At 40.2% G+C, this 19,069-nt stretch overlaps 1 protein-coding gene across 20 annotated transcripts in view; it reads right to left on the bottom strand.

The window, feature by feature from the left end:
- The window catches only part of NEB (nebulin), a 249,685-nt gene extending 232,618 nt beyond the window's left edge, over positions 1–17,067 (bottom strand). For all 20 annotated transcript variants that reach the window (XM_063933546.1, XM_063933551.1, XM_063933563.1 and 17 more), the window contains exons 1-3: positions 16,963–17,067; positions 16,166–16,247; positions 15,879–15,935 (exon numbers count right to left, since the gene is read on the bottom strand). In XM_063933546.1, the coding sequence (XP_063789616.1) occupies positions 15,879–15,911 (33 nt within the window). In that variant the 5' untranslated portion in view covers positions 15,912–15,935; positions 16,166–16,247; positions 16,963–17,067. The remainder of the gene's footprint in view (positions 1–15,878; positions 15,936–16,165; positions 16,248–16,962) is intronic.
- Positions 17,068–19,069: the final 2,002 nt, after the last annotated feature.

Below are 19,069 nucleotides of genomic sequence, written 5' to 3'. Positions count from 1 at the left end.
CTTAAGGCTCACCAGGAAGATTCCTGGTAGTACGTGTCTGTGGGGCCTGTCATGTGGCCCCACCCCCCACATGACAGGCAGCCCACAGCACTCATTACATTGCATTTTCCCCATTCATTCTGTTATTGCATCTTTGCAGTACAGCAACTCTGCCATTCACAATCCACCCCTGCATTTCACAATGAATTATGTCACCTGGTGTCCCTTGCCCACCCATGTTACTGTGGCAGTACATGGGATTCATGTGAGTGAATGGGCTATGCTCCCTGGAGTCTAAGGGAAATGACTTTCTAGAGTCTCCCAGACATTCCAGTAGAGTAAGAAAGGATGCATAAAATCTACAGAGTTGTACAGTGTATCTAGTATAGCTTCAAGACATAGGAAGTTATGTAAAAAAAGAAGTTAGAATAAGCATACATAATAAAATAAATATGCAAATGGCCTATGCGTATATTGACTTGATTCGGCTTGATATGACCTGAAACAGATAGTTCCAAGCTGATTCTCAGATACTACCTTCCTAAAAAAACAAACATGCATTTGCATAAACTTACGGATCATTCTTCCATCTAACTTAAGATGGGTACACACCTAGACAATTAGCTTAAGTACATTGCTATATTGTTTTATGTATTGGTACTGTTAATAGCATTCATTCTAAAAGCCATAGCAAAATTGTTATCATCTGCACCTAGGGGAACGCCTTTCTTCACCTCTCCTGTACAACTTTTATATTTTGTGCATTCATAGAACTCAATGCACCTACAAAGTAAATATAAATGCCAGGGAAAAGAAAAGGAGGGTGATCTCAGAGGTGGCAGCCTCTTTCATCACACTGATCATACATAGTTAGAAATCCCACAGGCTGGGCGCACAAATCTACCGATCTCAGAATCAGGAGACGGAACTCACCGGATGTAAGTGCAGCTCACTTTTAACTTGTATGTATGGCGCTGCGAAACACTTGTGGCGCCTTATAAATAAATTGTAAAAATAATAATAATAATAATAAATTGCAAAAAAGTTATGTGTATACTGCAAGATGAATGGATTGCATTACATTTTATTGATGCATAATAGGTCCAAAAAACTGAGTATGGTAACACAGTAAAATTATTTGAAGATTAGGCTGTGGATGACATTTGTAAATTAGAAGCGTGATAAAAATGATAAAACACAGCAGACTCCATAAAGTAGCCCTGTATATAACAAACAATATTTTGCTAACATATATCCTCTACAGCAAATCCTGATATTCTATAAAATGTACACAGGAAAGTACAATGGATTTGGTCAAGTTATTTTTGAAAGCCGAGCTCACTGCTCAGAGGAGCCTGAATAATATTTTCCGATTGCACAATTGGCGGATTCCCCAGGGAGACTGGCATTCTCTCCTTGCCATGCCATGAAGTAAATTTAGAAATGGCTTCAGTGGCGATTACATGTAAATTATGTGGCCCCCATGGCAGTACACCGTCAAGATAGACATGAATTTTAAAACGTCTGGCATTTATAATCAAATTGTTACATTTTATAGGGAGAATTTGTTATGTTTACTTTTGCTTTTTCACACTGTCACAGGGAAAATCTACTGCATAATATATTCATTAAATAAAATACTGTTATTGAAAAAAGGTATTCCTATCTTTATTCATTACTTTAGGTATTGCTTGGTTATTACAAGTAGGGAATTATGCTGGTAAACGTATCTTTCATGAAAAATTGGCTCTGGAGAGCAGTGTTCTGTTAATGCTTATAGGCGAAGCAATATAGTGTGTCCTAGTTATAGTAATAACAGCAAATACACAGTGGGAAGGACTACTGCATGTGCAGGATACAATTTGTCAATGTATTCGACAGCACATTTTTTACAAAAATAATACAACTCTATCTAGCTATCTATCAATTGTGTGTGTATCAGTGAAATATATGTATATGCGGAAACAATGGGGAGGGAACAAGCGCCTAATAGTGTAGTACTTTCAAATAATTGATTGACAATGTATATAATGTAGATGGTACCCGGACCGGATTTTGGTATATATAACAACCTGTAGTCAGATCGTTAATGAAGAAGCTCCCGAGGGGTATATTAACTCTCAATGAGAAACAGAAAACATAGAAATAGTGTAATACAGTTACAGTGGGGTGGTTAGCAGGGTAATGCACACCATGCCATTTGGTAACAAACAATACTACACTATATAGTCCTTTCTCTGTCTTGGAGATCCAGAATTGTTGCCGGAAGTTTTTGCTATAAGAGGAAACTACAATGCCCCCTGTGGTTACATGCAAGATTACTATCGCTTCAAGGTACACAGATAAGCATTACCCTGCTAACCACCCCACCGTAACTGTATTACACTATATCTATGTTTTTTGTTTCTCTTTGTGATACAAAATGGGTCATTGTGAAGAGATCAAAGCTTAATGGAATGGGTTACCATGGCCGAGCAGCTGTATGCAAGCCTCACATCACCAAGGCCAATGCTAAGCATCGGATGGAGTGGTATAAAGTACACTGGACTGTGGAGCAGTAGAATCATGTTCTGTGGGGTGACGAATCACTCTTCTCTGTTTGGCAGTCAGATGGGCAAGACTGGGTTTGGCAGATGACGGGAGAGCATTACCTGCCTGACTGCATTATGCAAACTCTGAAGTTTGGTGGAGGAGGGATAATGGTATGGGGCTGTTTTTTAGGGTTTGGGCTAGGTCCCTTATCTCCAGTGAAGGGCAATATTGATGCTTTAGCATACCAAGACATTTTGGACAATACAATGCTTCCAAGTTTGTGGCAACAGTTTGAGGAAGGACCTTTTCTATTCCACCACTACCGTGCCCCAGTTCACAAAGCTATGACTATAAAGACATGGTTTGATGAGCTTAGTGTTGAAGAACTTGACTTGGACAGCATAGAGCTCTGACCTCAACCCCATCAAGCACCTTTGGGATGAACTGGAGCGGAGATTGCGAGTCAGGCCTACTCGTCCAACATCAGTGCCTGACCTCATAAATGCTCTACAGAATGAATGGGCACAAATTCCAACAGAAACACTACAAAATCTTGTGGAAATCCTTCCAAGAAGAGTGTTATAGCTGCAAAAGGGGGACCAACTCAATATTAAAATATATGTATTTAAATACGTCATTACAGTCCCTGTTGGTGTAACGGTCAAGTATCTGAATACTTTTGCCCATATAGTGTATATATATATATATATATATGCAGAAGGTATTCGGCACTCAATGCAACGAGGAATACAGCTTGCCGGGTGCCATCCACAGCGTGGAACCGCAGTATATACAGACAGGTTGGCGGCACTCACGGACTTTTCAGAGCAAAAAACCAGACGAGCCCTTAGCGCTTGACGTTTCGGTTTATTTCAACCGTCATCAGAAGCAATGCTTCTGATGACGGTTGAAATAAACTGAAACATTAAGCGCTAAGGGCTCGTCTGGTCTTTGGCTCTGAATAGTCCGTGAGTGCCGCCAACCTGTCTGTATATATATATATATATATATATATATATAGTTTCTTTCTTTGGTCCGGCTCTCCCACTACTGGTACTATGCACCGGGTGCCCCCATAGGTAAAGGCATACAAACAGCTGTGGATGTGGCACTCCTGGTGTCTGGTCAAAGAAACACTCAAGCAGGCGTCATAGTGGACTATGATGCCTGCTTGAGTGTTTCTTTGACCAGACACCAGGAGTGCCTCATCCGCAGCTGTACATGTGTATATATATATGTATATATATATGCACATTGTATATTGTTTACATTTTTTATTTTGTAACATTATATTATATACAGTTTATAAACTATGGAAGTTGTCTCACAGAATGTTTCGTTTCTACATAGACACAAATACATGCTTTCTAGTCCAAGTAGAAATAGAGATTGTTCACATTTTAGGACTGTTTTGCATTCCTTGATTAAATATCAAGTATGTGTATGGGATGAGACCAGCTTGCTTTCTCGTCCTCCAGAAACAGAGTGAAAACTGATACTGAGAATTCCCTTTTGCAGAGAGGAAGTAAAATAGTTTCAGCACATTGCAGAAGCTATTTATACCCTGCTGTCCGCACAGAAGTCCACTTACATGCAGCTTTCTCCTCGTATCAGGAAGATTCTAAAGAGGGGAGGACAACAGTCCAAGTGCATCAGCAGAAGGTGTCTATTACACAGTGCTTCACAGATTGGTAGTTAGCATGTACGGTACAGTATGTGCTCCATATATATAGGCAATCCAGCAATGCACCAACCAAGACTATGATATGCACTGGGTCCATTCTCACTAGACCACTGTATAAAACACTTACATTCACCTCTGTTTCGACTGAAGGAAAGTTGGCTCTTCAGAGAAAGTGAAAATAAGGATGAAGTCAACGAATATATAATTACCAATGGTCCATGCAAATCTATAATTATCTTTTACACATCTGCAAATATGTTCTGCCTGGATAATCTTGTAATAAAGTGAAGCATGGATCATTTAATTTTAAATCTCCAAATAAGTTAGACCTTAAAGAGAAGTTCACTATATTCTATATAAAATCATATATTTTACTGCTATTTCACAGTGAAATAATATAATTTAAGAGCATCCATTTCTCTGCAGCATTAAGGTTTATCTGTTTTCCAAAGCATAGAAGAAGAGATAAGGTACCGCCACATGCAATGGTTATTTTCTTCCAATGCAAGTACAGGTTGAGTATCCCTTATCCAAAATGCTTGGGACCAGAGGTATTTTGGATATCAGATTTTTCCGTATTTTGGAATAATTGCATACCATAATGAGATATCATGGCGATGGGACCTAAATCTAAGCACATAATGCATTTATGTTTTATATACACCTTATACACACAGCCTGAAGGTCATTTTAGCCAATATTTTTTATAACTTTGTGCATTAAACAAAGTGTGTGGACATTCACACAATTCATTTATGTTTCATATACACCTTATACACACAGCCTGAAGGTCATTTAATACAATATTTTTAATAACTGTGTGTATTAAACAAAGTTTGTGTACATTGAGCCTTCGAAAAAAACTAAAGTTTCATTATCTCACTCTCACTCAAAAAGTCCGTATTTCGGAATATTCCGTATTTGGGATATTTGGATATGGGATACTCAACCTGTACTATCATATGCAGTATCGGACTGGGGCATGAAGGGCCCACTGGGGAATGCAGTGGTAGGGGCCCATACTTAGGGGTGTGGACAGTCTCCAGAGGGGGGGTGTTTATCTAACACAGAGGCTTGGCTTACCATTACAGTGTGCATGGTCTGCGCCCCTTGATAAATATAATCCATGCATGATAATGTACCAGATTAATAGAAATAGTTCACTGTAAGAATACACAGTAGTCCTGTGCAGGGGTTCAGTATGATTTACTGATGGACAGGATGCCGGTGGTCAGCATATCGACAGCGGCATCCCGTCCATCAGAATTAACTATTTTGAAAATTGTCAGTTTATATTATAGTTACGTTTACAAGGAAATATCTCTGGTGCATTGATTCTCTATTTTTACTTCAACAAGTGTCTTGTAGGGGTTTAGTATGAAATACCTACAATCAAAATCCCGACGGTCAAAATACCGACAACAATTGACAGACAGTCAAAATCCCGACAAGGTCAAAATACTGACAAGGTCAAAATACTGACATTTAAAATATTGACAAGGTAAAAATACTGACATTTAAAATGTTGACAGGTTGAAATATTTACATGAGTTATTCTTTTTTTGGGGGGTGTATGTCTACATAGGTCGACATGGACACCGTATAAGTGTCGCATGGCTGCGATCACCATGCTTTGGGCACGGTGCTTTGCTGTGCTTGGCACACTATTGTATTCCCCCTCCAGGTCCACTGGGATGGTAAGGCATGAACAAGTTGGTTTCAATTAAAAACTCATGTTGATTTTTTGACCTGTGGACATTTTAAATTAAGGGAATTTTGACCTTGTCAGTATTTTAAATGTCGGTATTTTGACCATGTCAGTAATTTGACCGTGTCGGGATTTTGACCGTCAGTCAATGGTTGTTGGATTTTGACCATTGGGATTTTGATTGTAGGTAAATTGCTAGCATCCAGTCTCTTATCACCTTGTAATAAAAATCATCTCTAAAGGAAAAAAATCTTGTAGCATTGCTTTCAGTAGTGATAATGGTGCCTATTTCTGAAACAACAATGTGCGTTCAATCCTTTGGACCATTTAAGAAGTGGGTACTGTAACAGATATCTCCCTCTCTGACAGTCACTGCAGTAGTCCGTGTAGCTTTCTGGGGCACTATGATAATGGCACATTTACCAGCTCCTAAAAGATTTCCTTTTTGGAGCTTGGTATTCTGCATATAAGGCTAGCTATTGTAGTCTATCAGTTACATTATTGGGTTTTTAATATTCAGAAAGAGAGCTGAAGGATCTTGGCTACTAATTCTATGTGCGCATTAAGCAAGCTCGGTCCAAATTCAGAAGTAAAGTGATGGCATTACTTAGCAATCACTTCACTTTTTAGCCTTCTTCAGAATGGGATCTATATTGGAGCCCGTGTCCCAGTGTCTAGCCAATAATAAATAGCCCAAGAAAGCATTCCAATCACTGTGATATTCAGCAATAAGGGGATCGATTCAATTAGGGGAGAATCACATCCCGGAATACCACAGCACAACTGCACCGTCATCGTGGAGTTATGTTTGCTCCAAGGTGTTTTGCTGTGATACTGGGTCTGCCAAGTGCGGCAAATACATGCATACCCTTGTATCTCCAGCAATGCCTTCCCTGTTTGTTTCTTGTGTAGAATAACCCCTCCCTTTCAGCACCTGGGGCAGGGGGGGTATTATTGATTGAGCAGCTTCCATTCTATAGCACCAGCAATGCACCCACTAATTGAACTGACCCCAATTAATTTTTATTTTCTGTCACAAGGGCTGCTACATATGTAGAGGGGAAAAAATGGTGGAATAAAAAATGGTTCTTGAAAAAAATTGTTCTGCCACAAGTCGCTGAGGAGAGAACCACAGGAATTAATCCTGATTCTTTTATTGGAATTGGAATTTGGTTTTATTGTCATTAAATAATCAACGCATGAACAATCAATGACATTTTCATGTAAGCAAGAAACAAACACCACAAAATATGTATACCACAAAGAACAATACCATAAGATACTTTAAAAGAGCCATAGAGACATAGGAACACACAGACAGATACACTATCTCAGATAGTTTATCGGGTAAATGAACAAATACATATATTATTGATTGCTCTATAGAGTACTATAAGTGTGCATTAGTGCCAGAAAACTATTAACACAAAGTGGTGTGCAGCAATCCACCGCTCTTTGTGGTGCCCACCCCACTACCATTCCTGCCAGCAACACCATTTTCACAGTTATATTTTAGGTAGATGCGCAGAATATAATAAATGTGCTGGTACAGTATCATTGCCATTGCTATGATCTGCGCAGGCACCATCTTCCTGGAGATAGCACTCAAAACATGGTGCCTCCCTCAGATTACAGAGGTGGGGCCTGCTGCATGTGGGGTCTCTTCTGGGTGCAGAGTGTGTGGTGACCCAGGGGCCTCTTCTAGGTACAGCATGTGTGGTAACCCATGGGCCTCTTCTAGGTACAGCGTGTGTACAGCATGTGTGATGACCCTTGGGCCTCTTCTGGGTGCAACTCGTGTGGTGACCCAGGGGCATCTTCTAGGTACAGCGTGTGTTGTGAGCCAGGGGCCTATGTGCAAATCCTACACTTATTTTAGATATGCCACTCATTAGTGTTCAAATAGGTGATAGATAAGGACAGATACAGTCATTAGATTAATGTTGGATAAATAAAGTCTTCAGAAGGCAAACGTCTCACAGTTTCTGACAGACAGTTACAAATGTCCTACACCTGTAATGGTTATTGACAAATATTGCTTTAAACAACCGAGATCCTTCACAACAACCCATTTCATATTTCAACAAAAATACCCCCAAACCACAGAACAATTACCCAGGACATCATTAAGGCATTTCTACTGTAAAATTACTTTCAAGTGTTGGCTACATATGGAAAGTGTACAGAGCTGTAACTACTAGCTGGAATCTCCACCATGTCTGTAGGTAAGCTGCAAGTCACTTTATTATCAGTTTATTTTTCTACCAAAAATGAATCACAATCATTTGCAAATCATCATATTATTTAATGAGCGACATGAATATCATATGCAGTGTTTACTTTCATTTTACTCTTTCTCCAGCTGGCATAATTTTTTAGGTGAAGAACTTACTGAATTAATTGTATTTTAAATATTCCTAAATGAATAGATAAGCTTTAGGCTCTTTACCCACTAGCGTCAAAATACATACTTATACAAGAGTTTTTTTTAAATGCTAAACTGTATGTATGAAACAGTCCCGATTAGCACCAGTCACCTAATACTCACTACTTTTTGCACTCGTCAACAGGAACGCTGGTGCTGCAGCTTTTTTTATTTGGATACTGCCTATGCTTTGGAAGTGTCCTTCACTGACCCCCTCTCAAGCCGCAAGAGCAAACACTCATTAACCACTGCATATTAAACAAGATTGATTGTGTTTTATATGCGCAGTCACTGGCTCCAATGGATAACCATGTTGGCACAGTGGTTAGCATCACTGGGCAATACATTCCTGGGACATAAATTGTACTGTACAGACTAGGAAAGGTTGATTACAAAAAGAATCACCTCCGACATGTTTCTATAATTTATTCACTGTTTGTCTTTAAATAATAAATATTTTTCCTATATACTGTTGCAATGTACCTTTGCCAAAATGGCAGAAATACAGGTACATGTACATGGAGCTGATGTTTTCTTTAGTGAGGGTGGAGCTCACTATATAATCCCTCAGCACATCAATGTGCATGTTTACTATGGGCGTAGCTACAGTATATTGGCTGCAAGGGATGCCACTGCTATGGGACCAGAGGTTTAGGGGGACCACCTCTGGTGCCTAACTCAACTGCACCCAGGTCTTAAAGTTCTCTACTACGTTCTTGGAATTGATTGATAAATACTGAGTGGGAACTGGGGGCACTATGTGGCATAATGTGTACTGGTGGCACTACAATGTGACGTGTTGTTAGCTGGAGACACAGTTCGTGGCATAATAAGAATTGCGGGCACTGTATAGTACAATGTGAACTAGGGCGGGGCACATCATTAAACAAGGCAATGCTTGGGTTCATAAAATGAAGTAGGGCACTACTATGGGACATAACCTTAAGTTGGACACTTCTATAGGGCATAAATGAACACCTGTTGCAGAGAGAGAGAGAGAGAGAGAGAGAGAGAGAGAGAGAGAGAGAGCTGTCTCTCTAGAAGCATTGTGGAAGGGGCCCTTCAAATAATGCTGTTCTGGCTACGCCTCTGATGCCTACTATCCACTTTTGGGTGCCAGTTCTACAAACTAGGAGTGGAAAGGTGGAAAAATCTGAACAGGTGCAAAAGTGTGAATGTCTCGTCCAGCCTCCTGTCATTCTAGAACAAAGCCCAATACCCACTTCAGTAAACAAACTTCTGCATTTGTCTACTTAAATAGTTCTTGGTCTAGCTTCATTTATAGATAAAATTAATGAGAGTAGGGATATTGGGGCTGATGCTATTATATAACAATTGTATTTTATGTAATTAAAGTTTTGTATTGGGCAAAATGTGCCTAGAAATGAGCTTCACCACTAAAATACATTACACACATTAAGAGTGGTATTCAAATGATATATCACGCCCAATCTCGTGTCTAAAGTGATCCCCGTTATTGCGCATATTGCGCCCATAGTAATCAGGTTTAGTTGCGTAAAGGGGTAGGGCACCTCACTACTCCGGGGGAGCGAGCTAAAATGATGACACCACACCCGTCAGCAGAAACAGAACGGGTGTGGAAGGGGGTGAAAAGAACTGAATACCGCCCTAAAAGTCTAGAATGAGATTCAATTTCCTCTGGCTCAAAACTGATGCAAATTCCAAGTCTTCCAGTACAGGGAAAATGACAATGTTCCTTATTGCCAGTCAAGGAACGCCCCTTTAATGTGCCCTGTCAATGCCTTTATTTCATTTTAATAATCTTCTCTTTTGCACCACTCTGTAACATAGTATTTGAGGTTGAATAGAGGCAAATTGCCCATCGTGTTCAACCTGTTTTAAGTTGTGATGATTCTACATACTTGCTAAATAATGTTTTATGACTAGTTAGCTACAATAACTCATGTTACCCCCGGATTAACTACGTTGATATTTTAAGTATTATAACCTTGGATAGTTTATTCATTCAGAAATGTATCCATTCCTTTTTTAAATCCAATTACAGAGTCCGCCATTACCACCTTCCCTGGCAGGGAATTCCACATCCTGATTGCCATAACAGTGAAGAACCCTTTCCTCCATTGCATTTGGAACTTTCTCTCCTCCAGTCGCAGCGAGTACCCACATGTCCTAAACTGTGTTCTTTTAATAAATAATTCCTCTGATAACTCTTTGTGATGTCCCTTTACATATTTGAAGATATTAATAATATCTCCTCTTAGGCGCCTCTTTTCTAGTGTATACATATTCAGCCTAGTAAGTCTTTCCTTATAGTCCAGTCCTTCTAGGCCTTTAATCAATTTCTTCTACTCCCGTACAATCAGCATATGGGGAGAAAACAGATAATACAACATGTGTGGTACAGTATTTTTTAATCACACATAAAAACACACAATTTGTGCAAATAGCAATAAAGGACTTCGAACAGATACGTCCTGAGTGATGTGGAAAATATGGACAGACTGTAGAATTACCAGAAAACTATGAGAACCGGTGGAAAACAGTTCTCAATCAAAGCTCTTTAATATATCAGCAGTATGGTCCTCCCGGGTAGGCAGTCTGGAATAATTGCCTTGATATTGCCTTGATAAAGACCCTAAGTACAGGGTTGAAACGCGTTGGACTTGTTGGAACAGTGCACCCTGGAGTTTTGCTTGAGGGAAGTGGATGACTTGACCATTGCCAGGAACTTATCCCAGACTGCCTACCCGGGAGGACCATACTGGTGATATATTAAAGAGCTTTAATTGAGAACTGTTTTCCACATCTGAACATCACTTAGAGTTTTTCTAGATAACTTTAATCAATTTAGTAGCTCGCCTTTGAACACTTTCAAGTTCACTGATGTCTTTTTTATACAATGGTGCCCAAAACTGAACACAATATTCCAGGTGCGGACGTACCAATGCCTTATACAGTGGCATGATTACATCCGAGTCCCTCGTCTCAATTCCCCTTTTTATGCATGCTAGCACCTTACTTGCCTTCTTTACTGCGTTTTGACATTGTGTACGGTTATTAAGCCTATTATCAATGAATACCCCCAAATCTTTTCCCAACTCTGTTCCCCTAGGTGTTCCTCATTTAATATGTAGGATCAGGGCCGGTTCAAGGGCGCTCTGCGCCCCGGGCAGGAAAAGGGGTGTGGCCTAATACAGGGGGCGTGGTCAGTTACGCCCCCTGTACATTGCTAGCGCCGCTTGAATGCTGAGCGGTGCGCGATGACGTCATCGCGCACCGCACAGCAAAAGGTCCTCTCCACGAAGGGAAACTAGACGCTATGCGTCTAGTTCCCTTCACAGGAGGCGGACGGGGACGGCAGCGGGCAGCGGAGGCGGACGGGGGACACAGCGGGCAGCAGTGGCGGATCTTGCCACGGTGCGGTGCCCCGGGCAAAAGTCCTGCTTGCCCGTGGCAAGATCCGCTACTGTGTAGGATGCAAGATTGTTTTTCCCAAAATGCATAACCTTGCATTTGTCTGTATTGAACCTCATTTTCCATTTAGACGCCCAGAGTTCAAGTTTAGATAGATCATTCTGCAAGGATTCCACATCCAATTCTGAATTAATTACCTTACACAGTTTAGTATCATCTGCAAAGATTGACACTGTGCTTTCCAGGCCTATTTCTAGGTCATTGATAAATATGTTGAACAGTAGTGGGCCGAGTACGGACCCTTGTGGTATTCCGCTGACTACTGGGGACCAGGTTGAGGAATTCCCGTTGACCACTACTCGCTGTACCCTGCTATCCAACCAGCTGCTTATCCATGTGCAAATAGTTTTTCCTAGGCCAATCTCCTTTAATTTGATCATCAGTCTCCTGTGAGGAACTGTATCGAAGGCTTTTGCAAAATCTAGGAAGACCACATCCACTGCTTTTCCTTGATCAAGTTTATTGCTCACTTCCTCGTAGAAGCTAATTAAGTTAGTCTGACATGACCTGTCCCTCACAAACCCATGCTGGTTCTTGCTAATCCTAGCGGACTTTAGATACTCCTGTATGACGTCCCTTAGAATTCCTTCCAATATTTTCCCCACTATAGATGTTAAACTAACTGGTCTGTAGTTTCCTGGAAGATTTTTGGATCCCTTTTTAAATAATGGCACTACCTCAGCTATACGCCAATCCTTCGGTATCATGCCTGATCTAATTGAACTATTGAAAATCAAGTATAGGGGTCGTGCTAGTTGTGAACCTGTATGCTGCTCTGTGCTCTGTACAAATCCTCCGATTGGCCAACGCATCTTAAACTTTGTTATCTTCTAACCCCATGAGCTATGGTGGAAATCTTTGCCTTGGGCGTTTTTTAACTTTTTGGCCCATTGTGCAGAAGTTTCAATGTTACAGTACATCCCAGATAAATTCCATAGTTTATTTTCCCCTTTTCCATCACATTGACATTATTTCTTTATGACATGGTTTTATTTTATTTACTTTTCAATGGGTGCCTCTAAAAAAATACATATGGGGAAATGTATCAAACCCCAGTGACACCACTGCTATTGTTGTGTCAACTTGCAATGGGAAGATTCAGGTTTGATAACCCTAAATACAACTTTACAGATCAATCACTTGTGTCTGTAAGGGAATGTTTCTGGCTGTAAAAGGAGGACTATCAAGAGCTCCCATGTGGCACTATCCTAAGGAAGAAACAATTAATGTCAGTTTAATATAGAATGCTAAACCTAATTTAGGGAGAACCAGTTATTTTTTCTAGTCATGCAACCCATGGGAGGGCCCTAATAAACAGATTGTGGGTCAGGTGGGGCAAATAACTGGGTTGTGAGGGGCCCCAAGTATTCCGACTGGACAATGCAAATCTGCACTAAAATCATATCGACCATTCAGCAATTAGGTTTTTATTTGTCTAGTACAGGTTAGACATTGAAAATAATGTCTGATTGTTGCCATAGGTTATTGTAGACATGGATATTTCAGCGGTATTAGTTAATAACCCTGAATAGCAATGGCATTGGAATGTCACAGAAAATGACAGTACTGTATGTATGCATGAACCAGATGTTTTCTATGTATCAGTGACGTGCGGTCGGGTGAGGCAGGTGTGCAGAGCCTTTCCTGTCAAAGTAACTTTTGTGCCTAAGTTTTCACTGTAAAAAGTATATGAAAAATACAGAATATGTTAGAACTATCTTCTGTGTATTATTCTAATCATTTTTGTAGTCAATACTCTGGAGTAAAAGTCTATGGCAGGTGAGACAGTGCCTCCTCCGCCTACCTTTTCTGTACATCTCTGATCAAAACTCATCAAATTTCCAGGAAATTATACCTCTGCACCATTGCATAATGCCCACATGAAACCTTTGGCTCATATATGGTGTGTAAATCTGGCTCTGGTGGTAGCCAGTGGCTCCTGTCTTTATCTCCATTTTAAACAATAAGAATATATAAATGTAAATTAGCCTATATTTTTTTCAAAATATCCCAGGAAATTATTATTGTAAGACCACTTTATATATAGTCTAATATATGTGCAGCTCTTACACACTGACTGCAGGCAAATAAAATCACCACAGGTCAAAAATAAACAAGACAAAATAAATCAGAAATATATATATATATATATATATATATATATATATATAAAAGCCAATTCATAGATCAACCCATACTGTGCTGCAATGTTTGTACTTCTAGATAGCATTAGAAACGTCCAGATCTTATTACACTTGCAGACACTAAAACTATTTTAGCCAGCATGCCATTTCAGTTTTAACATTCAGCAAATTATAGAACCAGCCGTCTCTTCCCGCATCACCAATCTGAACGTCAGATGGAGCCACACACACCAGTCTACAGATATAGCCCTCACATCACTAATGTTACAATATAAATACAAGTCTTGTACTTTTACTTGTACATATGGGATAATGCAGTCCCTACTCTAAATTATATGACTATTAGAAGAAGTCATATAGGCAATTAGTGACCATAATAAAGCTTGAAGTGTTTTTTACAGGTGGTAGAAATCCTAGATGGGGACCATTAAATTATTTACACTAATGTACAGTAAAGGTGCTTTATTCTAATACACAGGTTTTCCTAGAGAATACTGAAGTGATGGTGACCAGAACTCCTTTCACGGGAGTACATGTATATTTTAACATCCATTGTATACTAATCATAATGTATATAAAGTGAAAGCTTACATATTAGACAATATACATGGACAAAAGAATGAAAAAATTAAATAAAAAAAGGAAAACTGCTAAAAAGTACAACATCCTAAAGCAGCCAATAGGATGTTTGCTTGCAGCTTCTAAACTCTTCTATAAAAAAACAAACAAACAAACAAACAAACAATAAAAAAAGAACTAAATGGAGTCTGATAGGTTGATTTGTGTTTAGGGATAGTCATAACTGCCCATCCATATTTCCTCTGCCATAAGGCATAGGTAGTACAATAAAAAGAGCCAACACTTGCACTATATACTGTACATAGTACATTGAATATTTTTTTCAATAGACCTGCACCTATTTAAAGAATTAGGCCACACACATGGGAGGAAGGATTGGCTCCCCCATTAGAAAGCCTCCTCCTCAGCAGGAAGTGTGATACAGGATCATTACCAGTCTCAGCAGAGGAAGAAGCTGTCGACAAGTCAGCCCTACAGGGGCCACAGGGCCAACCTTACTCCTCTAGAGAGCCTGCTGACTCGTGCTTTTGCCGAGGCCACAAATATAATGTAAGAAATTTAAGCTGAGGGTCCCCCACTTCTACCATTGCAATTACATAGTTCTCGTTTGCAACCCCCACCTCTGTCTGGTGTTATTAATTCTCATATTTAATAAATATTATCCCCAAGTAATAGCATAGATTGTGAGAATTGCATTCTATATACAGAATAAAAGAAGTTGCACTGTGCTCTTAGTTACAATTAGAAACTAATCCTAAAAACTATGGGTGGAATTCAATTCAGCATGAGGGCCGCAATGTGCTTCCTGAAAGGGTGGGCAAAGGTGACATCCTAACAGTGTTTGTCTACTGTAATATACGGCGATGTGCACTGCTGAGTATAGCGCTGAATTTATTTTCCCATTATATGTTTCAGAAATGCAAAATAATTAATAATATATATTTTTCAGCACAGCTTAGTAACGCCTCCTTCATTGCCTAACTTTACTAATGCTGACCTCTCCTAATTTACTAATGACCATGGACGCACAGATTAACACACGGCAGGCTTTACTCGATCAGAGAGAGTGCTCTAACAGAGAGTTTGACTCCTGCAGTCCAGATCTGCTGACTAAATAGGTATCAAAGTACCTTGGCATCACTCTATCTGCATCAAACCTGATAGCTGATGGATTCTACACATGTCCACTCCTTGCTATACGTATATCACATTTCATTTTACTGGAATGTTGTGTTCTTGACATTATTTTATACCTGCAATAAACCACTAACAAATAAGCCATTTTAATGGGCAAAAAAAAAGTGCCCATTTAATCTCAATCATAAGCCGTCAGATGCATTATACATACATATAGTCATTTATATTAATTACCTCATACTCCTCAACTTCTTCATCATCCGCCATATTGAGGTTTCTGTCACCTACAAACTGATAGTAAAATATAGTATTAAAAATACAGAAGTGACAAAAACAATGTAACTTGTTATAAACATAGATATGAGATAGATAGATAGATAGATAGATAGATAGATAGATAGATAGATAGATAGATAGATAGATAGATCTATACAATAATTTGTTTTCACATTAAATTAAACAGCTATTAAAGCTTTAAGCAGTAATTATATATGTATTATAAACAAATGATTGATAATAACCTTAGGGCAACACGATTATTTGCGTTCTGCACAGCATGGGCCTGTACTGTGGATTGTTTCTGCAACGTTTTTTGGATCACACCTGAAAAATATAAAAAAATTCATATCATTTCCCCTGATGCTGAGGATACCAGAGGCTTTAATAGTGTGTGGCGGGGAAGATGGCCATAGCTGGGCCTGTCAAAGTATTTCGTTTTATAACAGTGCTAGAGAACGCAGACCCCAAAGTTAGTAGCTGAAGCCTTTTAGCAGCTGCCGCCTGGGCCCACAGTTATGTGACATGTAAGTTAATACCATCAGCTGATTGGCCGGTTTTGTTTAGCCAGTTCAGCTGTAATACCTTCTGAGGCAACTGAAGCCCACTAGTGCAAGTTAAATATAGGAACACGTAACACTGCTCCTTTTTAGTGCCAACAGAAAAATAGTTTAAACTTAATTATTAAATCCCAACATTATGAATAAAATGCAAGTGCAGTTAATATGCATAGCTGCAAAACTTGGTCTGCACAGTACATCATTGTTTTATGCATCATGGTATAAAGTGATTTACTGTTCCACTTAACACAATTGATACTTATCTGCACATCCAGTAGCATAATTGCATAGTAAGGCAAAGCCACACTTCTTATCAGCACCACTGAGTGACTGGAGAAGACAAGTTCTCAAACTACTGAAGACCCCACAAGAGACTTTTTGTGTTGTCCTAACAGAAGTCTCTATCCCACCTACTGAGTTATGTTCCATGCAGGCAAAAGACTAGTTCTGTATGTGGAAAATGGAAACAGAAAAGCTCTTACCAGTGATATTTAATTAATTTCCTTAGCAGCAAAGCCTCCAACTCTTCCCTCCTCAGAAACGCTGGTCAAGAGCAAAGCAAATGCATCAGCTCCTAAATTATCATGTGGCTCTAGCAGCCAATCCGGGGGCAGCTTGCTCAGGTTTCAGATGCTAAATATACTTAGTGACCCTTCTGCAGACCACCTGTTCAGCAAATCCACAGAGAGCAGGGCTAGTCATTTTCATTCTGGACACATCATAACAAGTGAGGATACATCCAAATATTTTAACGTTTATTTGCTAGAAGAACATCAAAGGGGATTGGTGTAAATATTTGCTGGATATTGGATGCTGAGAGAGCATAAATGACTACAGCTCTCATCAGTTTATTTCCATTAAACATTTTCACTTAATGATTCCAATAAAACCCATATAACAATGTTAGATACAGGAAGGGGACAAAAAAATGGATACACCTGGGTTAATGAGGAGGCCTAGGACATTGAATTCAATGGCTACCACATAGGGGTGGCTCGTGTGGTCATTAAGCACACCCCAGTATGGTTAGGGACATGTATAAAAATGATTGACTTCCCTGGTGGGCAGATGTACTAAACCTTGATGAGTGATAAAGTAGAGAGAGCTAAGCTACCGACCAATCAGCTCCCGTCATTTTTCAAACACAGCCTGTAACATGGCAGTGAGGAACTGATTGGCTTGTACTTTATCTATCTCCACTTTATCACTCTACAAAGCTTAGTACATCTCCAATGCATCATTGGTAAGGAGCAAAAGTGTGATGAAGAGCAACCTCCAGAATGGAGCTATCTGCACATTCCGTATTTCATTTATAATGCCAGACAAAGCAGATAAGCAATAGCAGATCAATTTACTGCCAATATCAACCTGTGGTGCAAGTAGTAAGTTTCATCACAAAGGGTCCGAGGAGAACTCCATACAGCAGGACACCAGAGTCATTTACATAGATAACATAAACCATGCACAATGCATGTTTGTTGGTTCAGTGGTGCAAAGAGCACAAACTATATACTAATGAGCAGTGGAGGACAACGATATTGTCACACACCAGGGGCAGCGGCCGCCGCGCTTACCCCTGCGTGGCTGCTGGTCCGTTTGGCGGTCCTCACCTCCGGCGGTCCTCGGGTCCCGGCGTCTGGCTGGCGCGTCTCCCGGTGGTTCCCCGGAGCGTGGGCGCCGCCATGACAGCCGGCGTCACGTGGGCGGGGAGCAGGTGATGTCACGAACCCGCTTCACCAATCCAGTAGAGGCGGGAGATTCAAAACCAGACGCCGGGCAGAGCCTCAGCGCCTGAGTATCGTCTCTTTTCTGAAGTGGATGCCAAAGCTCCCGTACGCAGTGTGTTTCCCAGCAGCTATACTCCAGTGCTTCTAGCATTCAGGGTGCCTTCCTGCAGCACAATCTCCAGTGATCCGAGCAACTAGTGTGTTCCTCTGCAGTGCAGTTGCCAGCGCTCCCTGCATTCAGCATGGCCTGCGGGCCGAACCAACTTTAGTGTTTCCAGCGTTCTGTGTCCTTAACCATCGCTCACAAATTCTTCAGTGTCCTTCACCATCGCTCACAAGTTCTTCATTCATCAGTGTCCTTAAACATCGCTCACAAATTCTTCAGTGTCATTCACCATCGCTCACAAGTTCTTCATTCATCAGTATCTTTAAGCATCGCTCACAAATTCTTCAGTGTCCTTCACCATCGCTCACAAGTTCTTCATTCATCAGTGTTTCTAAAACATTGCTCACAAATTATTCAGTGTCTTTCACCATTGCTCACAAGTTCTTCATTCATCAGTGTTTCTAAAACATCGCTCACAAATTCTTCAGTGTCTTTCATCATCGCTCACAAGTTCTTCATTCATCAGTGTCTTTAAAACATCGCTCACAAATTCTTCAGTGTCTTTCATCATCGCTCACAAGTTCTTCATTCATCAGTTGAACATTGCTCACAAATTCTCCAGTAACCTTTTGACATTGCCCACAAGTTCGCTGTCTTTTATGTGCCGCTGTATTGCTCCCTTCCCTTGATAAAGTTCCTCAGCATTCTTCACCAATCCTAACTATCAGAGTCTTGTATGAGGAAATCCTATAGCCG

Source organism: Pseudophryne corroboree, chromosome 7 (assembly GCF_028390025.1).
Source record: "Pseudophryne corroboree isolate aPseCor3 chromosome 7, aPseCor3.hap2, whole genome shotgun sequence".
Lineage (NCBI taxonomy): Eukaryota > Metazoa > Chordata > Amphibia > Anura > Myobatrachidae > Pseudophryne > Pseudophryne corroboree.
This window is presented reverse-complemented; position numbering and strand designations above follow the sequence as displayed.